This window comes from Poecilia formosa, unplaced genomic scaffold, assembly GCF_000485575.1.
Source record: "Poecilia formosa unplaced genomic scaffold, Poecilia_formosa-5.1.2 Scaffold39, whole genome shotgun sequence".
Taxonomy (NCBI): Eukaryota; Metazoa; Chordata; class Actinopteri; order Cyprinodontiformes; family Poeciliidae; genus Poecilia; species Poecilia formosa.
The window spans coordinates 219,686-243,919 of NW_006799978.1; the positions used below are offsets into that span (position 1 = coordinate 219,686).

General features: G+C 38.4%; 1 protein-coding gene across 2 annotated transcripts in view; it reads right to left on the reverse strand.

Moving 5' to 3' along the window:
• Window positions 1–24,234, reverse strand: part of afg2a (AFG2 AAA ATPase homolog A) — a 109,332-nt gene that overhangs the window by 65,417 nt on the left and 19,681 nt on the right. For both annotated transcript variants that reach the window (XM_007550965.2, XM_016670907.1), the window contains exons 11-14: window positions 18,030–18,239; window positions 12,869–12,922; window positions 11,007–11,086; window positions 5,159–5,285 (exon numbers count right to left, since the gene is read on the reverse strand). In XM_007550965.2, the coding sequence (XP_007551027.1) occupies window positions 5,159–5,285; window positions 11,007–11,086; window positions 12,869–12,922; window positions 18,030–18,239 (471 nt within the window). The remainder of the gene's footprint in view (window positions 1–5,158; window positions 5,286–11,006; window positions 11,087–12,868; window positions 12,923–18,029; window positions 18,240–24,234) is intronic.

A 24,234-nucleotide genomic window follows, 5' to 3' on the forward strand; every position in this document is an offset into this window, starting at 1 on the left:
TAAAGAAAAGACAAAACAAAAGCCATTCAGACAGGGAAACTAAGGATCCTTGCATGCCCTCATGCCAGGCTTAATAGCTAAGTCTTAAAAATTGTGGGTGTTGAAAATAGTCTTTCAGAAGAAAGGAAAAGTCTTAATGTACAAACTGAATGGAAGAATCACAGAAGCATTCATACGAGCCAACACACAACAAACAACAACATGAAGCTCTCTTGGATACAGGCAAATACAAGTTTCGCTTTAGGTGTTTTCTGTCAAAACATTTACATTCAGGTCATTCAAGTCAGGGGAAAACCAACGAATCACCAGGATTCAAACCATAAAGTATTAAAACCATAGTAGCAGCATCAACAGTTTAAGACTCTGAATACTGGAGCTTCGCCTCGTTTAATGGTTTGATTCTTAAAACTTGATGACAAGACAAAGTCCATACCAACAGTATGATAAATCATAGTTGGTTAATGCTTAAAAGCCAGGTAACCAACTCTTTTAAATAAACTCAAACAATTCTGCCAAGGAGAGTAGCCAAACATCCAGCCAGAGTTATGCTGGAAGTTTGTTGACATCCATAAAAAGTGTGTCATCAAGAGGCAACTTGTGAAGGGACATTGAATCATTTTTCAAAGTAGAACTATGTAACTCGGGAGATTATTTTTTATAGATAAACCCTTATGAGACTTGTTTCTCACATCTATGTCTGAAAACTAAATTTCAGGACCTCAGAGGTACATAAAACATCACAACAATGAACATAAAATGAGGTCAGACTAAAATAAGTGACAAGCTTTGTGCAAAAATTGCATCACATGGCATAAAAAGCTTCAAAATAAACTGGCATGTAAAGTTCCTGTAAGCTGCAAAGGCACAAACATACAAAAAACACAGAAATGTTTACTAAGTTGAACTGAAGACTGTTTCCCGCTAGCTTCAGAGAACCTTTCTATAATATTATAAATGGTCTGTTCAGAAACCTGTTTCTCTTTGAAATGAACCATGTCAGGTTTGGCACCATCTTCTGTTCAGAAGCAACACTACAACACCAGCAGCAGACTTCAGGGTAGAAATCTGATAAAAACGCAGATAAATGAATATCTAACATCAAAGTGCAGAGAGTAAAATACGTCAGGATTGAGGTTGTAGAGCTAAATATAGTCAATGCCATTAACCTTTACTGCTTCTGTTTAAAATTGTAATTATCAAGGCGGTAAACTCCTGTACTATTGTATGAATGCTCTGTGTCCAGTAATATTAGCAATGCTAGCTTAAAGACTTTGACAGCAAAAAAACAAACAAAAAAAATTAATTAGCAGAGAACAATCAATGCACAGTTTGTCTGCACAATTATGGCTTTCATAATGAGACATATAACTAAAACATTACAAATACTGTAAATGATTGTGTTTTACATTATAAACAAATGTTTTAATTCTGACTGTTCACAGCAGGTGATTAACAGACTAACTTCTAATGGCTGAAGTGGAGGGGAAGTAGTGACTAAAAAATAAACAATCAAGAAAGATCAATATTTGAAGACAAGGTTTGTTTTCTACAACCTACAGAATAAAATGTAAAATAATAATTTGATGAATTAGTCATTAAGACAGTTTTATTGCTTTTTATTGTTTTGTCATGCAAGCCACATGTCTTTGTGTTCTATCATAAAATTAACATTATTATGAGCCATATAAGATATTCCATCTGGACCTGCGGAAACTGATCAAGAATCAGAACATAGCTTTTGAACAATGTTATTACTTTGAATCCCCAATGACAACCAGCTAAGGGAGGAAAATATGTTGAAATGTAGTTTTTGGACTTGTTGTTTGTCTGCGTGTTCATGTCAACAACCAGCTCACTGGACAGCTGCTTCACAAACACAGCGACAGGGCTTCTTCCTCTGCTGCACAGGGTGGACAAATATTCCTGGTGGTGCTAATCAATCATCAGAGCTTGGCTGTGGCAGGTCGGAGGTGGGGCTGGGTGACTGGTGCCACAAAAAGAAGAGAGGAAGTGGAGGAGACTTGTTTTTATAGAGTGGAAGGAGGTGTAGGTGTGGGCATTTTTAGACTAAAGTATCTTCTTTCGGACATCGTCTCACATAGATATCCAGAAAAGAGAATGCAGTAGATTAGTGATTTCTAACCCTGGAGGACCTGGAAAGTTTGGAGGAGGTTCCAGAGTTTACTTTCTGCCAACATGTTTTGAACATACATGTTTTTTCTCTGTTTTGGGTGAAATACAAATACTAGTTGAAATCGACAACAACCAATCTGCTATTTAAAAGTAAACATGGCTTCCTCCTCTTCCTCTATGAAAAAGTCAAGGCCCCTGCAGGAACCTCCTCTGCGCCACTAAAACCTGACAATGACTTCATTGACACCCAAGTGTCTCATTAATCTTCATTTTCTCCATCATATCCTGACATCTGAATGGAAATAGCCTCCAGCGTCACTAAGCGGTGGTGCAAACTGACCAGCGCTTGGTGGTGAAACATGGCAGAGTGCTGATATTGTGTACTGGGTTGGGGTTTCTGGGTGTCTGGCTGCCCATTTGGCTATTCTTGTAAATATTTCTTACACAAATGACGTGAAACTCACCAACCACACATGCATAGACAAACTCACTCAGCAGGGGATGTGAGGTGGAGGAGGTAATCTGATTTCTCAGCTGCACAGGGGAACACTTCCTGAGAGCAGCCGGGGGTTTCCCATCTGTCCACCCTGAGGCTTGACCCCCCGCCTACTGTTAATAGTGTGTCTTTCTCTTCCTGTTGATGCGTCCTTCTCTTTTTTTTTTACTCAAATACACACAATAAACTACACACTTAGGGTGTTTCTAAGCTGCCACACCACTAATGGAGTTTGAAATGAGACGGCAACCAGTTATGGAGGTGGAGGAAGTTGCTGTCATCCCCCCACCGCAGCAATGGATCAGCTCTCCACAAGTGTGCCAGAAATGGGTTTGGGTTTGGAGTTTGAGGAGAGGGTTAGCCAAAATTTGCATGTGGGGGGATTTGTGCTGATGGATATGAAACGAACAGTTATCAGTTTACATAAAACAGCAGCAAACATGCCAGTTCTTGTCCTGAGCTGCAATGTAAATGTGTATAAAAGTCCTCTGATGGATGTGCTATTTTAGACTGAAACTCCTTCTTTTCTGAGTGTGTGCAATTTTTCTGGGAGGAGAAGTGAAAGACAAAAGAAAGCAGGCCGAGTTGGAGCTCTGAGATCACCGTGACATTCTGCTTTCCTCTTTGACAGAACACAGACTCCGTCTTTGATCAGCACTCAGGAAATTTCATTAAGACAGAGATGAGTGGATAAGAGACTAAATAAAGGTCCTGTGGTAGAGAGGAGGAAGCAAAGGAGACAACAAAAAGTGCAAATAGAAAATGAAGTGAGGGTAATGATAATATCTCCATCAGTTTCTTATTTACACCACAAGAGGACATATAAGGGGAAAAAACCAATCCGTAACAGTGAAATTTAAATTAAACTCTTTTCTTAACCAGAAGGTAAAATCTGTTTATGATTATAAATTTCACTTCCATTTAACAGCTTAATTGTGATGTAAAAATGTTGCAATCAAAAATTAGGCCATTCAAGACAAAGACCAAGACAAGCCACTTCCATCAGACTCTTCACGGACTGATCCGATTTTTTCCTGACATACTGGTTCCAACTCGACCTCCCTCTACAGACCACCAGACTCGTGAGATCAAGTATTCATATGACAGAATGTACCGGAAATCCCACCACCATACCCACAAGCTGGTTTTGTCAGTAAACTTTGTACTTCTGGACTCCTACCATACTTTTTTTGAGAGTAAACAATTTTAGTTTGTCATTTCCCCCAAAGCGGATGTGTTTTACACAGTCGCAAGGAATCGCTAGCAGTTTGAAAGGCCATATTAACTTAATAATATGTTCTAGTTGCTGCATAACTCATGCGACTCAACTTACAAACTGAACTGAAACTATAGCAAGGTAGCTCTGGTAAAGGCAAATTAAAACTGGAGCAAAAGCATGTTCTCCTTGTTTGGTTAAGGAGAATCAGTGACAACTTATGAGGTTCAGGAAGGGCTGCATGTTAAAAGCTTGTGACTTATTTGGAGGATAATCGTGGTGTTGCCAAGAAAAAGGAGTCATTCATCGGGTGTTTTCACACCTCATAATACGGTAGACTCGGTTAGATTGGGGACCAAAATTGCAACATTTGTAACATTTTCAGCTAGTCCAGTCTGCTTTCCACACTCCAACAAAACCCTTTGAAAAACCTGTTCACCTCCTTGCCTGTGGTGGCGCTGTGCCAAGAACAACTGAAGGAAATAACAGGAAAACCTCTGAAGGAGTGTAACTTCCTTCTTCACAAAATTTAAACAGAAATGGAGTGCCATCATATTTTAGCAGCAGTAAACTTTCTCTCGTGTCTTTGGCAAAAGACCATGAGCCATTACTCCTGTAAGTGGTCGACTGTGTGTTTGTTGTATTGTTGTATTTACCCAGAATGCTGTGTGCTATAGTCTGATTTGTGGTTTTGGAGTGGTCTCCAGTCCGCTTGTATGCATTCAAACCACATGCTTCAACTAAACTGAGACCTAAGTTTGTAGGAGGACCAAAGTTTGCTTATTTGGTTCATATCAAAGTTTCATTGTGCATTCACACCTCTCCAAATTGTACTTTCTAAGCAAATGAACTAGAGTTTGATTAAAGTGGAATAAACAGGGCTGCTGTCAATGCACCTATAGACTTCAAATTTATGTGTCTTCAAAGATTTATGTGCAAATCCTTTGAAACACACAAGTGCATACATCTCTCAGGAACCAACCCTCCGATTACATTAATATTCAGCTCTTAAGCATTGTCGTGTTTCAGACCTGTCCAACTTGTCAGCTCGGATCTTGCAGTATGACTTCAAGTTCAATGGAAATAGGACATTTGCAGTTATTGCTACAAGACACCACCAATATCTACAAGGTGAATCAAGCAGGACAGACCAGAGGAAGGACCTTTAATCTCATCAATCAATCACTATAAAAGTCAGGAAGAGGAGAAGAGGAGACAAGGAAAGTAAACACAAAACATCCACTCAGCCTTATCAATCACAGACCAAAGAGAGGGATGGAGAAATGAAGAAAGAGTGCCGGTGTCTTGTTTACCTTATCGATCATGTCAGGTCGGTTGGTGGCGGCCAGCACGGTGACATCTCGGAGCTGCTCGATGCCATCCATCTCTGTCAGGAGCTGAGCCAGGACCCGGTCACCTACGCCGCCTGAACCCGCAGAGCTGAAGAGGGGGTGAGTGAGAAAATAAGATAGATAAGTGAAAAGAGGATTGCAGCAGGTGAGGAAAGATGAGTGAAAGGAAAAGAGATGTATGAAAATTATTGAAGGGATGGGAAAAATTACATATTTCATTGAAAGGTTTTGACAGCAACAGAAATGTTGAATTTCACCCAAAGCAAACTATGGAACCATCATCCGTTTCCAGAGGAAGTACTGTTAAGAATATAATTGTTCTTACCAAGAACTTCACAAAAAGAGGCTTAGCTGCATCAAGTTGGCTTAATAACACCTGGTTCAACAAGCACCAGAATCATGTCTGACATTCAGAAAACTAATTATAGCTGCTCAAGGATCACTTTTCTGGATCATCAAGAACTTCATGATGAGCAATTCAATTGAAAGTAAGACGATTTCATAAAATCCAAGAAGTACTGGTATTATCATATCTTTGAGGAGTTATGTTGCCACCAGTGCAGAGCTTGCTCATCACTAGCAGTAGCCACTTCTGTCGAAGAAAAAACATCAAAGACAAATGGGAAGTCTGAAAGAAGCAAATGGATGGACAGAAAAGGCTGGGGACACAATTATCTGATGAATCCTTTTTGTGATTGGAAAATCATTTGTCTAAAACTAAACAGGTGTCTTTTTCCTAATTCTTCAGTAAAAGCGATCAGGTGCTAAAAGATCACAGCAATGAGAAGAAATGTCGGCTGGCTGACAAGGAAATGCTCAAAATATCAAACCCCATCTGTCATCACAGACGCATCTTTATGTTCTGCGTCATTTGTTTTGGTTTTAGGATTATTTGGAGCTTATTATTCTTACTGCAGCTTAACCACACCAGTTAATTTTTTTGGGGGGTTGAGTTTTTTTGTACTCTGCTCTTTGTGTATTTGGTTTAGAGGCTAATTCCTCTTTAGGCCTTGTACACAAGTAGCCAGGTCTTTGTTAAAAATGTATATCTTTGTCCCTTCGTTTAAAAAAAATGTACACACAGGATAAGCTTCAGAAATGTCTTCATCCAAATGAAGCATAGAAATATCTTTGTTTTGCCAGATATGTGCGGACTAGGCCTTAGTCCCCTCTGTGTTTATCTCTTTGTTAATCAGTCACCTTCTGTCAGTTTTCATTCAGTTTTTTCCCAGCTCTACTTAACTCTCCTGCCTGGTCACACCTGGTTCTTTTATCACCCATCCACCTTCCCAGTAATTAAAAGTGGTGTCTGGCTTGTCTGTTTCCCTTGTATCTCCTCCATTTCTCAATGTCTTACCATGTGGTTATAACATTATTATCCCATCCTCTTCTCTGCATTTGGGTCCATGTCCAAGTTGGTACCAGCCCAGCGGCTGGGTAGAGCCTGTACAGGTTGCCAGTTCTGCACAGGGAACCCCAGATGCAGAATGATGCACATATAACTGAGGACCATTTAGAAGAGACCAATTATGGTGTGTCAAGGCAACACTGTGCTGTGAATAAACTATGGCAAACAAATTATGATCAGTTCCAAGAGACAAGGAGTGGTCACCATGCCCAGAATTTGGACCACAAGTAGATATCCTGCCTGAACAGATAAATACTGTCAGAAGGAGAGTCAAATCTGTATTGTAGAAACATTTGGTCATTGGCAAAACTTCTCACTGTGCTTATAGTTCAATGAGAAATAAGAGACAAACATGAACAAAAATGAAAGATGTTGGAAATGGCAACAAAGGAAATAAAAAAGAAACCAAAAAAATCAGTAATTATATCTTTTGATATAAATATGTCAAAAGAAACAATCAACAGGACTTTGAAGTCATTTTAGAGAATATTTTGATGACAACAGAGATTTAATTAACACTATTGTCATTCATCTTTAGAAAAATAATCCTCTGGCAGCAATATGGAGCTTTCTTGCCAGTGACGTAAAACGCTGTACTGAGAACAAGGCGATTGAAAACAGGTCATTCCTCTGTGATAAAGCAGCACTTGTTGGGAGCCCCGTTTGGACTTGTTAACATGGTTTCTCCACTGAACCGACTGAGACGAAGAAAAACTGCAGCAGGCAAACACTTTGTTAGGGGATAATTCTAACAGTAACAGTGTGCCAGACAGCTAAATTAGAAAGCAAAACGTGTTTCTCTTTACCTGGATGAACCGATTTTGGCTTGGTTCAGTATAATGAACATATACTGAACCTGGTGTACTTTCTACAACAAAAATATGCAAATTTTATGAATAAAAAATGTAAAATAACATGGAGAAACTACTCTGTGAAATTGGATCCAATAATTTAAATCTGGTGATGTTTGTCATGTAAAGATGAAGGATCGACTCAGATACACCCTTTAAAAGATCGGCAGCCTTAAAAAACTCAGCAGCGCATTAGTCATTGCATTACAAGGTGGTTATTTTCCATAGCTCAGCGCAGACAGCCATCCTTCTGGACTCAAACACACACACACACACACACACACAGTCTCTGTTGACAGGGCCAGCGGAAGTGCCAGACGTCATTAGTGCAGACAAGGCTTCAGAGGAGCACAAAAGAGCTCTGTCACCGAGTTACGAGGGAGAAGAAAGACAGGAGGGGGACAGCGAAAGAGGAGGAGAGAAAGTTTGGGTGAGGGGGCGACATAGCATGCTAGACAGGAAGCTGGGGAATAAAGGAGAAATTATGAAGAGGGTAAACATGGAGAAGAGATGGGTAACAAATAATCTTTTTGAGAAATGGAATAAATCAGAATCTGTAGCTGCGGTGGGTGATATGGACTTAGAATTTTATCATGATATGTTGTGACACTATTGTGATAATGATGAAAATGATGATAAAAGATGGTTCATACTATTTTTTAGGTAACTTTAAGACTGACTCTGTGGCATAGAATTCATGGCACCACAAATAGAAATACTGTATAGTTCTTGAAAAACATTCCTATATGAAATAGGCTTTTTCAGGATGCCACTTATTTAAAGAAGTGTGATTTATATCACTTAACTGCAAACAGTATCTACATCATACTTAATGATATTTACTTATGCTGTCATGAAACAGTGGAGATAATAGTAAAAATATAATTTTTGATTATAGAGTCAGTTTTTAAAATATCATTAATTGGAATTTATTAAGACAACAAAAATCTAAATTCTTATAGCGATAAGAATGTTTTCACAATAAACAATAAACAATACAATAAATGCCCACACCTAATCTAATATGAAGCCTGGGGAAAAGAAAAAAAAAATAACAGAAAAGCTGAGATGAACAAAGTCTCAACATGCTTGATGTGCCCAGACTGCATGCATTTCCAAATGCATATTCGCAAATTTCTTTATTTTAGCGCAATATTTCAAAAGTATAAATACCAAAATTCACTGTGGATTTATGGCAGTGGTCAAGGTTTAAATATAATGTACAAAATTCCATACTGTAGGAGAGAAGACTCAAAGAAAAGTCAGCACAGAAATAGAGAACTTAGAAGGTATTTGTATTTTTATTGTGACTCATTATTTCCTAAAAACCATAACTTGTCATTTTATGTCTCTCTGAACTGATCATCTTTGTATTCACTCCTGTTTTCCTCATTTCACTCCACCAGTTTCGACTCGTGGCAGGTAGGCTGACAGATTTACAGGTGCTTCTCATCTCCTGCCTCCCAATGAAAAACACACACGCACACGCACACACGCACACACACACACACACACACACACACACACACACAGGAGCACAAGCTGTCTGGTTGTGTCAACAGATCTGAATCTGCACTGGAAGTCTGTGAGCCACTTCATTGATTAAACACATCAGGAAGTAAAGTCCAATAAATAGCATTTACAGATCTGCAAGAAGTGCATTTCCCTAAATGGTGAGTGGCCTTGAGGCACAGGTCCAGTCCTGCTTCCACCAACTTGAGCTGGCAAACAGAAGAAGTAGCTGGCACTCTCTGAGCACATATGAAAAATTGATATTCATAAAAGCAGAGAAGAAAGCTCAATCAAAGTAGAAAAAAAAACAGGATAGAGGAAAACTGCCAGCTCTACTGGCAAAGAAATAACTGATAAGGACAAATTATTATTTAGTGCAGACTGGAATTAGGCCAAGAAGACAAAATACACAAACAGTACAAGTGCAGCACAATGACTCAATGAAAGAATTAGACATTATTTAATTAAATTCTAAAATATGTTTTATTTTTCCCAAAGGGAAAATAAATGTCTTAACTCATGTCATCAGAGTATCTTCAAATTTTTGCTGTAGATGGTGATGTAGCAGGAAGGATCTCTGGTAGCAGTCAGTGTTGCAATGAATCTGAGGAGGCCTCTGACTAAGGAAACTCATAACTTATATGCAATCAACTTAATTTCGGTGCAGCAGAGGTGATATTTCACAGTAACACGCCCGGAATGAATCCAGCAGTTGTTGGCAAGCACTGCTAATCCACCTCAATTGCTTTTGCCACTCCTCTTTAAATCTCTTCCAATTCCAATGAAATTTTTTTATTTATTTTTTTTACTTTAGAAATCGAACATCCAGACACAGCAAGATATTTGGATGCTTGCAAGCTTGCAGAAAGTCATCATGGCTAGCATAAATAAAGACTTGGAAACATAAGCCTGTGTGGAATTAATATAGATAATGTGCTTCTCTTAAAGAGTTACTGAAATAAACTGTAAATTATGAGAAAAGTATAAATACTTTGAGCAAACTGAATTACAATAATGACGATTTTAAAATATACAGGAATATTTAATACATTAAAGACCCATTATTGTTGCTGTATCAACCTTCCAGAACCTGCAGGTCTTCTGGACCCTGTCTGTTCCTGTCTCCATCCCCAGAACCAGAACCAAACATGGAGCAGCACTCAGCTTCTGAGCACCACAAATCTGGAATAAACTTCCAGAAAACTGCAAAACAGCTGAAACACTGGGTTCCTGTAAATCAAGCCTAAAAACTCACCTGTTTAGAGCTGCTTTTGAACCTTAAAAGGAACATTTGACATATTGACATATATGACATATATTGATGATTTTGATGATGGCACAAAATATAATGTTTATTACTGGTTCCTCAATTCTAAATTGACTTTTTATTTTTGTTTTTTTGTTTTTTATTATGTAAAGCACGTTCAGCTGATCTGTTGCTGAAATGTGTTTACAAATAAACTTGTCTAATTGATTTGAGTTGATACCTGTAGACAGAGTTAAATTAAAGTGCAACCTGTCACTGATGATGGAAAATGTGTGGTGAACTAACTGGTTATAAGGCCTGCTGCCCTTTTCTTAGCTCCATCCTGCAAATGTCATCTTTCCCTGGTTTAGCAGGAAGCACGCTGCATATTTGGCCTTCCCCATCTGCCGTGAAAGAGCACAATGAAATGTTTGTGTGCCTCCGGTCCATATCCTCTACCCTCCAACCCCCAGTCTCTTTCCTTCAAGCCACAGATGTTCCCTGTGCCATCCCACTGAAACTCCTCTGGACAACACTCTGTTCTGTGTTCTCTGCTGGTGAAAAGTCACAATACTCTGCAAACACTGCATGGGAACCGGTGCATTCATGCAGACTGTTTCGGATGTTTGTTCCTTCTATCATGCATGAATCACAGTGAGATGTCAGCGGAGAGAGGCGGTAGTCGCATAATTAACACTGACCGCCGACGTGATTATGAATTTGTCACACAAACGGGAAGAAGCTGTTTGAGATTATTATTTTTAAAGGAGTACAGAAAAGGACAAACTGTACCTTCCTCTTTCGCTGGCCAGAGCATCGATCTCATCAAAGAAGACGATGGAGGGAGCAACGGCCCTTGCCTTCCGAAACACCTGCGAGCAGCGTCAGCAACAAAGGAAGAGGCAGAAACAGGACAAATGTTTAATGGGACAGATGAATCATCCGAGACACAAACATGAAGAGGAAATACAGCCGTCATTAACCCCAGAAATCAAACCGCAGGTCATCCTTTAGGACGTCAGAACTGAACCCGTCAGGGCTCCACAATTCAGCTCAGGAACACAATGACCAGGAAGGATTTTGGTGTATAATAATAGCCAAACACATCGCTAAAAAAAAGTATTCAGATCCGGTAAAATGTTCTGCATGTAGTCAGGTTAAAATCAGATTTTATTAGCTTTTTAAATGATGGACCAACATAAAGCGCACAATGCATAAATAAAAAAAAAATAAAATAAAAATCTGAAAATATATAAATAAATAAATCCAGTGAAAACTTTTGCCTGTGTGAAATTTATCCTCATAAATCCAGATCATCTGTTTCTGGCTTCAGAGGTTTTTTAAAGAACATCAGTGTCAGGAAGACCAAGGAACCCAGCAGATGGGTCAGGAAGAACGTTCTGGATGGGTTATAACAGGTTATGGATCTAAAACGAAGATTTTAACATCTCAAAGAGCTAAATTCAACCCATCACCTGAAATTGAACAGGAACTTCTTAAGACATGACTGGCCTCCTTATCAAATGGTTTTAAAACTTTCTGTCAAATGAACACGAATCCTCGAGTTAAAATAGTTTTTAGTTTTAACTGTAAACTAAATTATTTAGTTTAGTAAACTAAACTAAACTAAATAATTTCCTAAAACAAAGATTTTTACCAGTTTTTATACGAAATCAATCTGTAAATCACCCTGTGGTATTTTACTTATACATTATCCCTTACTTCCTGGCAACTTCTGCCAGTTACTTCTGCCAGTTACTTCTGCCAGTTACTTCTGCCTGCGATGAAGATATTTTGCAAAGAAAATCTGCAGAAAAAGTTTCTTGATGCCCAAAGCATCAACACATCTGAGCAACCGACATATCTTATGTCGGCCGCAGCAGTTCTGTCTCTTTCAGGTCTCATTCTAAGGAGTTAAGTTAAACTGAGCTATCTCTGTAGTTATGCTGCTATAATCTTAGGCTGCTGGAGGACAAACTGACCACTTTTTCTCACTTTTGTCTTCTACTACTCCCCAAATTCACATTATCTGCTGTTATTTCAACTCTTAACTTTATGTTTTCTCTGTTATTTCTCTCTTTATAGAAGCTACACCTCGTTTGGTATTTGGTTTGGCTGTGATGCCTTTCTGAATCATTTCTTTTGTTTCTTTTGCATGTGTCTGTGTGTCTGCTCACAGACACATGCAAGGTTCTCCACCAAAATCTTGCTCTGGTTCTGGTGGAGGTTTCTTCTTGTTAAAAGGGACTTTTTCCTTTCCTTTCCTTTCGTTACATGCATACATCAATGACACAACCCAAATGATTGTTGCTACCCGTTCATCCAGGAGTGAAAGCTGCAAGTCAATGACTCAAAGGGATCTACTGGGTTTCCTTAGATAGTAAACGTTTTAAACTAATTTCAATAACAAACTGAGTTTAATTTACTGTTTGACAATGTGACTGCATTGAAATATTGAAATAATTATTTTTCTTTTTGCAAAGTTCCTTGAGTTGATAATTGTTGTGAAATGGCTCTACATAAATATCCAAACCTGATTTGAACTGAATTGAACATAAAATCCCCAAAAGATGAATTGAAGTTTTTGGTTGGAACATAATGAAAGGGTGTGAATACTTTTGCAGGGCACTGTGAGGAAGGCTTAAAGAACTTACCTCTCGAACTGCTCTTTCAGACTCCCCAACGTACTTGCTCAGTAATTCTGGACCCTGAAAGAATAATTTATGTAGAACAGAGTTACTCATTTTATAACAGCTACAACTTAATGAGTATGGTTGTGTTATTATGAATTTAAACCATCTAAAATTCTTCTACATTAGGACCTTTGACAAAAGACAATCATGTCTTTTTTAAATGGCTAAAATCCAGAAGTAAACTTCTCAGTGACAACTGAAGCATCTGCTCCTTGAACACAGCAGATCAAACAGAGAGACGGTGATCATCAAGTGTGCGGCACAGCAGGACGTGTTTTGTCTCTTTGTGTGAAATTTTTTCGATGCACACTGTACGCTGTGTACCGTTTCATGTTTGTATGTAACACATGTGGCTCACTTGGCAAAGATGCACATTTTCCACTCTGTGAGCATTAAAGTAGCACATCTGCTCGCACCATGGTGCAACTTCTCCTGTTATGAATGCATTCAGGCACATCAAATAAAATCGGATATTCGGGAAGATCTAAGGCATGAAATAGAAGGTTTGTGCTCACAACAGCTTCATAAATATAACCTGCGGCCATACTTGTCAAGGCTGTTGCATAGTTTTCAAGTCCAATGATGAAAGCTTTTTTTTTTCCAAATTTAGTAAAAAAAAGACAGAGGAGGACAATAAGATGAGGGGGAAGCAGAACAAATATTTCCCCATAAACTTACTGCTATGTCTGCTGTTAATGTTGTACAGGATGACCAATACAAATCTGTCGTTACTGGTTTCCAGTGGAGGGACATGCCTCTTTCGTAAAGAACCACTATGTAGACCCTAAAAACAGCAGCTACTGTTGAAAGCATTAAAAGCATTGAGTCCTGTAGCTCCTACATCAGAAGGGAGAGGGCTCTGGAAACTGAATCTGGTTCCTTGAAAATGCTCCTGCAGCTTATGAGACCAAAGTTTGATTGTACTCATGGCTCAGTGCTTCTATGTTTAGCTTTGTCTCTTTAATATAAACATGTATTGTTGGGATAGAGTGTTAACTTGCAAAAAGTTCAGAAAACAACTACCATAGAAAGTACACCAGGTTCAGAGATTCTGTGTTCAACTGTGTCTCTTATTTTTATGAAGCCAGAGAAAGAGATTCAGCAGCATTAACTCTGTGTACACACTGTTTTTCTCCTCCATAGAAAGTATTCATGGCTCAGTGGATTATGTTATTCTCCTTTCTGTCTTTTCAACACCTGCTTAGCTGATTGAAATGAAGTTTTTGGGCCAAAGTGAACTGTGACATCTGTTGTGAAATGACTCATTTTATAAATAAAATTAATTTAATTAACTCAGGAAATTTCAGCAACAATTGTTTTAAATGTGTGGGGTTTTCACAATTGATTGCAAACATAGCTTAACAATTTCTTCTCTGCAACTTCTTCTTTTTATATATTTTAGACTTTTAAACTCTTGGATGTTTGTCTCTCTCTGGGAGAACATCCACTCAGTCGTTAGAGGAACTTCCTCCACTGCAATCTACTCTTTCATCGCCTCTTAGCTGATGGACGAGACGACACTTAACTTCCAGCCCTTTTGTCTCCTGCAGTAAGTGTGTAGGTTGACTCATTATTCCCAAGCTGCTCGTTTCTCTGTAGAACTGAGGCTTGGATGTGGTGACTTTTAAAAAACACCAGGCGAGATACGAGGTGTATGCGTGTGTGTGTGTGTGCGTGCGTGTGTGTTGGCAAGCAGGTATGCGTGTGTGACCGTGAGTGTGTTTGAGTGGCTGAAGGGAGGAAACTGAAATTGACAAGATGATAATAGGGCTTTTTTACACAGAGGAAACAGGCTGAGCCCTCAAAGTATTCACATTTAAATCGGGATAACGTATCTGTGTCAAAGCAACCGCCGCACTGGAAAAACCTGATACTGTTATTGCAGATGGTTGAGAGCGGCTTTCAGCAGCAGGGGCAGGATGTTTTTTATCCCGTTTCAAAGAGCAGATTCTGTTGGTGATAACTTTAAACTGGCTGCAGAACCTCACAGCACAAATCTTTGTTTAAGTAGCACAGGACCCTCCGCACTGCTTATTCTCTGATTTTTCTTTTATTCTTGAATATTTTAGATTACACCTAAAATGCAGCTTGTTCAGCTGAAATAGGTCAATTCAGCTAAATAAATATGCAACTTGTCACCCTATTGGCCAGCTTTTGCAAAGCAACCAATCCAGGAGCATCATTCATTTTCCTTGGCAATGATTGGCTGTGCATCCAGAAGTGCAATTAAGGCATTTCTATGTTTGAACTGTAAAATAGGCAGTGAAAAGTAACTTTAGAGAAGGTCACAAGTATTTGTGGATTTCAGCTCATAACCAACGCGATACCAGATGATCTGAGCCACCTTTCAAAATGGGAAAGACAAGAAAACATGATTTTCAACTAAAATGTTTGTTAAATCTTCAGAAATTGGGAAGTGGGTGCAAAAAAGTAACTATGGACCTGAACATGTCCATAGGAACAGTCAGAGTAACAGGTGAGAACTATAAAACAACTTGAACTGAGACAAATAAAGGCTGAAGCCGCATTGCAGCAGAGAGCTGCTGCTAGGAACGGCCATTTTTGGTCACCAAGTCTCCACAGCCACCGTTAAGATTTTATCTACATCCCCCATCAGAAATGCAAACATGTAGTGTTTTGTGAACCACTGCAGAACGGTGTGCTTCTGTCAGATAAAGCTTAATTATGTGGAACTCATAAATATAAATATGGTAGATTATATGTAATGCTGTGTGCATGTTTCTATTTCTAATCAAATATTTCTCTCTGCAGATGCTCCAACCTTCTGAAATATTAAAAGTGTATTCACGCCTGATAGTCCAGCAGACTTGGTTCGTTGGGGACCGAAGTTGCCACATTGGTACATTTCCAGCTGCTGTGGTTCACTTTCACACTGCACTGTGTCAAATCAATCAGACCATTTGAAACACCTCTTCCCCTCCTCACCTGTGGAGGCGCTGAATCATGAAACCCTGAAGGAAACAACACAAAAAAGCACAACTTCCTTCTTTACAAAATGTAAACAAAAGTTAAGTAGCATCACATTCTAGCGGTTGTAGGACTTTTCTTTTGTTGTTGGTAAAAGACCATGAGTCATTTCTCCTGCTAGCTCTATACCCTCACGTTTGTTTTGGTTGTATTTTTCAAGAAAATACTCTGCACTATAATCCACTTCCTGCTTCTGGACTTTGCATCCACATGTACATTCAAACCTTGCCAGAATTCACTTCAGCTGGTTTTTAGCTGGACCACAGTTTGGTTATTGGTCCAGATCAGAGTTTGGTTGCACATTCTAACCTCCCCAAATGAACCAGACTTTCTAGACAAACAAACTAGAGTTTGATTAGAGCAGACTAAATGCACATGAAGCTATCGCACATTTCATTGAATTGTGGAGAAAATAGGAGAAAAATCACCCTGCTTCACTGAGACAAAAGGAGGGAGGTCATGGCAGAACTGGCTTCTGACTTAATGATGCCAGTTGAGAGCTTCTGTCTGGACTTCCTGTCTTTTTCTAAATATTCACCAGTCAACAATTCAACAAGGCGATCAATCAACATCTGTCGACATGTCCTGAACGAGGGGGGAGCTGGCAGAGAGGACGGGGTGATGAATGAGAGAGGACAAACACTGGGTCAAGGGTCAGAGGAAGAAACTCTCTGCAGCTGCACCACCTTCAGCTCTTTAGGAAATCATCACCATCAACATCAACATCTCTGGGATATTTGAATTTAATCTGAAATTTTAAGAAGTTTATAAATGTGCCAAATTTTTATAAATGTAAATAAAATGATGCACATGTCTTGAGGCATTTCTCACCTTATTTATGGATGCTTTGTTTCAGTCTTTTTTTGTACACCAACTGTTTTTTCCCCTCATTGTCATTCACTTTTTAAGTATGCCCTTCAGAAACTGCACAGTGTGCTGTTATAGTCCAGTTAGGTTTTCCCCCATAACTGTGTCTTACTCTGGCGATCAGCTGTGTTCGTTTTTCCTTTGGGGTCCAAGACCAGACAGAAATCCAATTTTTTCATGGAGTTATTGATGTAATAGTTTGGTAAAGTCGCCCGCACTTTTATGAGACATGTGGCAATAACGGATTTTAAATTAACCAAGAAGCTGATCCAGACTGCAGACTGTCTGGGAGAAAGAGGAGTGGAGTTCTGAGCAATCAAACTTTAATCAAAGATTAAGTCAAAACGACTCAACTTCATAACTTTCACATAGTCGTTCTTAATGTTATGGATGCATCAGCAACACATTTTAAATAAATTTTGCATATGAAGACTTGGGTGTTTAAGAAGAAACTGAAAGGATATTCTAGAGCCGTAACTTCTGATTGTTTCACAACAGTTACACTCTGAAACTGAATAAAAATCATTTCAAACTCAAAAGTAAAATCCACTGATTTTATATAATTAATGTCCTCCTATCACGAACATGCAGCAGCTTTTTCACACTTGAAATCAGTCAATGTTACACATCCTCTGGAGTGTAATGGTCGTCTCTGTTTGTATTGTAGAACATGAATAGAAAATAATGAAGTATTACTACTTAAAACTATTTATGTCTTCACAGATGGAGGTTCACACTTAATTTTCATCAATTTAATGAACATTTTCCAATAATAAACATGTTTATCACCCTCCCATCACATAAGTAAACCTATATTAGAGTACGAGGGTGATTTATATGCTAGTACTCTTTAATCTAAATGTGGAAGGAGAATATTTCATACTAAAGTGCTGTAAATTCACCAAAATAAATGATAGAATCCCTATAACCTGATTAAGGGAGGAAATGCAATACAATTTGCATGACTAATGTTAAACTGCAAACGCAGAGACTGAGAGACAGCACAACAAATCATCCGTCCTCAGACTAATGGCTGACTCATCTGCACAGTTTTGGCAGAACATTCAATCAGGAAAACGATATGCAGAGGCACATCTGTAAAACATTATGTTTTCATTTTTATGTATCCCATTAAAGAAGAGAAAAGCAGCAAGCTTTGGTACCATTTTTGATTTTGACTAATCAGCAAAGTAATTTGATAACGTTTGGTCAACCCAGAGTGATGGGGAAAAAAAACCTAAACTTTAATATAATGGTGAAAACTTACTTTAATAGCCAGAAAGTTGAGCCCACTTTCATTAGCCAAGGCTTTGGCTATCATGGTTTTGGAGCAGCCTGGCGGCCCATACAGCAGGACTCCTCTTGGTGGTTGGATCCCCATGCGGGTAAAGGCCTCGGGGTGCCTCAGGGGCCACTCCACGGCCTGTTTCAGTTTCAGCTTTACCTCTGCCATGCCACCAACATCTGACCAGCACACCTGGACAGATGAAGCAAAGGACAGCTTCAACAAAATGCAAGATGATCAATCAGTTCAGTTTATTTGTATAGCACATTGCAGCAACAAGGCTGTTCAAAGTGCTTTACATAATGAAAACACAAAAATTAACAAATAAAAAAAAAAACCTGTCAAGAAAACATCATACATTCACAAACTGAAGAAACCGGTAATAAACATTACATTTTGTTGAGTGCCATCATCAGATTCATCAATGCACATCAGATATATTGGTCAATACTTCAGAGATCAAAAGCAACTCGAAACAGGGAGGTTTTCAGCCGTAATCTAAAGGAACTCAGTGTTTCAGCTGTTTTGCAGTTTTCTGGAAGTTTGTTCGAGATTTGTGGTGCAAAGAAGCTGAATGCTGCTTCTCCATATTTGAAATGTTATCTGGTAAATAAATCTGAAAATGGATGACAACTATTTAGAATAGTGGACATAAAGAGGAAAAGACTGTTTAAATGGTAATAACAAAATAACATCTTGAACATGATAAACAACAGTCAATTCTAGCAGTCAGATGTAGTATGTAGAGAAGCAGATGTGAAAGAGACGAGCATTATTTCACAGAATCAGAATCCAGCAGGTTCACTAAGGTCAAAAACATGCAATCAGGAAAACGAATCTGTTTTACATTGGAGGAAGGCAGCAGGAAGAGGTCAAGCTCTAATAAATAATCTTCATTCCAATAATGTGCTGAAATGCAATCCAGTGCTTCATGCACTGCTAATCTGTGGCAGTTTTAAGCAAACCCATCACCAACAATAAACGCGACGAACCAAGCTCATTCTGATTGTGCACAGAAATGCTCTAAAGTAACCCATAAAAGGCCCTCTTTTAACTTTGAGATCACACGAGTAAACTGCAAGGAATCTCAAGTTCCTCCAAGAGTCGGCTGGATGGAGCAGAGGAGAAATATAAAAGCATATTTGGAGGGAGATGGAGGAACCGAGGGCTTGGGTTGAATCAGGACGGAGTGAACAACAACAGAGCCAGGCTGCCAACAGCTGTCTGTCTGACAGATGGAAGGAAGGAGGCAGGGAGGAGAGGAAGGAGAGAGTCCGGCGGAGAACAACCGGAGGAGATAAAGCAGATAAGCAGGAGAGAGCTTCATCCAAAACCAGCTAACGTCTCTTTTTACCCTTCCTGTCTCACATTCCTCCTTCTTTCCTTTCCGTACTGTTCAGTTTTGTCCCACTCACAGTTGTTTTAACCTCCTCCTCTACATTCAGCCCATCCACTCAGCCTCTCTGCTCCATATCCTGTTTGATCTGCTCTCATATCCTCTCTGCTCTCCGTGTTTGTTATCTGTTGTATCTCAGCATCACTGCTTTTCTGTCCTCCCACACTTGGCTTTATCTTATTACATGCGCAACGGAAGGAATCAGGTTTGGCAGGAGAGCCAGAGAGGCCGTCTAAGAAGGTCCGCGATCAGATAGTTTCCCTTAAATGGATCTTTAATTATTCATTGTTTTTTTCCTTTTTTTGCCAGTTGAAGTCAGAACAAAATGAAATCCAGGTGGGGAACCCAGATCTGCTGTATCTTCTGATTAGATTAACTGTACATGCATACTTTCACTTTAACCCTTTGTGGTCACTCCATTTTTTCATTAATTTACTTTACAGGTTTCTGCTCTACTTTATTAGTTAATTTGTTTAGTACTGACTGAAGTCTGTTTTAACATGTTGCTGGCTCTTATAAATAAGTGAGATCTATCTGTATAAATAAAGGCAAAATAAAATAAAGACAGACATTTCATGCTCCCTCTGTGTTCCTTGGACATGAAACAAAAGCTCCTTCATAGACTCCCACAGAAATAAAACACACAACAATATGTCATCATATTTCTTGTTACTAACTTCGAGTCCTCACCACACATAAAAATACATTTTCTGAATTGTAATGTCTTTAAAGCCAGTTTTAATGATAAAAGTTTCTCTCCTTAAAACAAACACCAAAATTGTATTTATTTCTTGGGTCTGACAATTCCAGATATTCACAGTGCATCTATTGGACTTCATGTCAAAAAATAGCTTAATTAAGGATTACCATAGAAATATTATGTAGGACCATATATTTTGTCATTTAATTTATGAATGCAATGATTATCTTCAGTCCTCACTATTCATAGCAAATAGTCATGAATGCAATGACATTTATTTTTATTCCTTTCCTGTGAAATTGTGAAGTCATAGTCAACAGTCTGTTTTTTATATTTTTCATGCAAAATAATAGATTTACAGTTTGTGAGAAAATCCTTTATCTACCTGAAACATTTTGAAGGAATTTCAACACAAGAAAATAAAAAATCAATAAAAGTGGAAATCAAATTGCAATGAGAATGTTATTCAAAGATGGGGTAAATGGGACGATTAAAGGGACACAGATTGATTTAGACTTTAAATAAAAACAGCACAAATTAAAACCTTCCCATAAAATATACAATTTGACCAATTTTTATGCAACACACAAAGTCAAAGTTATCAAAAACATTCCAACAGTAGGGTTAGGATTCAAAAACTACAAGAAAATTCAGACTTCTTTACTAAATCACTCCTAAATAAAATCTTATGCAGCCAGTTAGTAAAGAGTCCACCTGTGAAATTTAGAGTCAGCTTCCTGTTTCTTAAAGATGGATCAACACCATTTAAAAGATGGAGAGAGTTTATCTCCATGGAAACAAAGTATGCTGTAATTATATGTGTTTTATCTCTTTTGTTGTAGCTTGACCCTCTCATTAGCTCTGGATCACATGTTCTGATCTAAATGCTAACTGCCAGGGTTTATAACTATCCCCTCCCATCTGTTTGACTTCCTCCTCCCTCCCCCCTACCAGCCCACAGAGGTAACACATCCCAGGCCACCGGCGCCGTCTCTGGGGAGCGAAGCACCTAATGGAAACCTGGCATCTGGCCACATACTGTAAATACCGAACGATTTATGGCCAGCTCTGAGCCAGAAGGAAAGAAATGCACGGAGCGACACGGGGTGTGGAGGAAGAGGGACAGGCGGAGAGATGGACCAGATGCAAGCCAGCAAACCAAAAGTATTAAACTAAAAGCCTGGACAGAAAGAAAATGGAATAAAAACAGGAGTAGAGGAAAAAACGTACAGGGAAGCAGGATTCACCAGAGGTTTGGAAATCAGATCTGCACAGATAGAAGTTGTGACTAAAATGGCAAATTTAGAGTAAAATTTAAAAAGAATAGCACAGAATATAGCTGTGAAATATTACTGATGTTAATTTTGGTAAATTTTAAGAGAATCTACACTTAAAGCTACAGAAAAGTTACATTTATCAGTAAACCTGCAATTAAATAATTTATTACAGGTTTTTAACATTTAAACTATTTTGCAAGAGTGGAATAGTCTTGCAACAGACTTCAAATATTATGCTTTGCTTTTATTGTGGATTTTCTCAAACAGACAAAGAATCTAAACCATACTGAGAAGTATAGATATGTATATACATGCACTTACAGGGCTACACAATGTTAGAACATCTTGCGAAAATATAGTGACGACGATATCAGTTACGGAATAAACCTATTTTCTTCTCTTTTTCATCCTCATACTGTTGACTTGAGTACATTTGAAAAATCTGGAGTCACCCAACTTTTTTCATTACACAACAACATATGCAATATGCCAGTTCCAGTTAAACAAAACCTCAGTGTAATGCAGCCACCACCGTGCTTGATAGTTGGTGCACTGCTCTTAGGTTTAAAAACCTAACTTTGGCATGAATTAAGTTGAATTTGAGACGCAAAACCAACTAACTTAAATAAAGTTAAATAAGCTTGTTGCTGGCAACAAAAACAATGTGGTTGGTCCCAAAGAAGAACCAGAACCTATAAAAAGGGCTATTTTGGAATCTTGAGGTAAAAAGTTTAACTTGTTTTAATTGCTCAACAAAATAAAAATAAAGCATCAAAATCAATGTTGTTGATAATGTTTGACAGAGGAAATGCTCTAACAACCAAATCCAAAATATTTTACTTTCCTGTTTATCTTTGGAAAAAATTGCATATTTTGGAGTTTCCCCTTAAACAAAATTGTAGGTGTATTTGGACAAATGGCAAAAAAGAGAGAAAAAAATAAATGAATGTAGAAATGAAGGCTGATACAGAAGCCTAAAGGTTGCCAAAAGTCAGCCTAAAGATATTTTCTTGTGAAAAGTAAAAACCATTTCAAACAATTTGCATGTAACCACTATGAAAATAATTTCCCTTCAAGGGTCATTTGCTTAGTTCTTGTGGAGCGTTTGAACCTGTCAGCAGCTGCTTCAATTTGCTTAGTGTTGGCCGGGTTGTAAAGATCCACTTTCTAGTGCTTTAAAAACATCCAAAATATTTCTTTGGTTTTCAGCAATTGTTGGTTGAAGTAAACTTTGGATTTTATGGTTGCAAACAAGTTTCTGATGAATGTCCTCCTTCTAGAGAATATTAATCAACAACTTGAGTTGAAACCGTGGAAATAATTTGCTTGATAACAATCAAAACCTTGCAAAAATCTAAAGTCTAAAACAGTGGTTCTTAACCTGGGTTCGATCGAACCCCAGGGGTTCAATGAGTCGGTCTCAGGGGTTCGGTGGAGCCTCTGCCGCGGAGGTAAAGACACACTGTGTAAAGTCGTGATGACGCCCCGTTTTGCCATCACTTCCTCCAGAGGATCACGTTACATTGCTTAGCCAATCAGCGCTGCGGGAAGGCGCTGCGGGAAGGAGTTCCACTCTCAGCATGGATTTGAACTTGTGTCACCGTTTTTACCAAATTCTATAGTCTAAATCTGCTCCTTAGTCACATCTTTTCGGGGTTGGTACTGCCTCTAGTGGCGTGGGGGAGGTAATACAACTAATATAATTACATTAATAAATCAGAATACCGCAAATTATTTTCTGTGTTGTGGTGTGTGTGTGTGTGGGGGGGGAGGTCGGTGAATGAGCATATGAAACTGGGGGGTTCTGTACCTCAAAAAAGGTTAAGAACCACTGGTCTAAAAGGTAGAGAAAGTTAAAATTTGCCACTCATCACAAATGTCATGTTAATGTTGAGCATTTAATCCTTGAGGCCCCTTTGTATTGACTATACACTTTTTACCGTTAATGTAATAAAAATTCAATATTTATGTATTTTTTTAATTTTTACTGCATCCGATCCGTTCAACAACTTCAGACCTACAGGTAGATTTAACACGTTTGATATCTTTAAAATCTTTCTATGTTCTCCAGGTAAATTCCGTTAGCTTCCACTAAATGCCATGTTGGTGTAGTGCTTTAGCACAGCTAATACGAATAGTGTTTTAGGGTTAGTGCAGCTAACATTTTAGTTAGCAGTGCCCACCACTGAAGTAAGTAAATTACATTGACGTTTTCAATTGTAATGTGATGAAATGTGAAAAAAGTCTAGGCGTATGAGAAAATAACAAAAAGTTGAATCAGTTAATGTTATAACTAAAGCGTATGAAAATTAAAAGCAAATGCTTTGACTCAAACCCCACTGTGCTGTTTTCCTTTTTGCACCAGACATAGTTATTACCTTTTACAGTTGTTTTCCAAACTTTACAAGAGGCCTTTGAAGGGGAAAAGAGGACAGAGTCAGGGACTTACCAAACAAACTAAACAAAGAAACAGGGAGATAAAGGGCATGGAAATAATAAAAGACAGATATAATAAAGTTAAACCAGACGGCAAGGTCAAAGCTTAAAATGGATGTTAAAATAAAAGGGAAAGTCTTTAGAAAGAAATAACCCTAATTACCCCTTAATTTATTATATTTACATACAAATAGAATCTAAAGTGAGGTATAATCTTTAAATCTTGTGTGGATATGTGATCCGAGATGGTTTCACAGAAACTCTGGGCATGTATTCATCCGGCACCACTGGAAGTTTCTTATATAAAAGTGGATTAGAAACAAATGTTTGCACTCATGTGGATATAATCAAGTCCGGGGCTCTGCGGCTGGTCTTTCA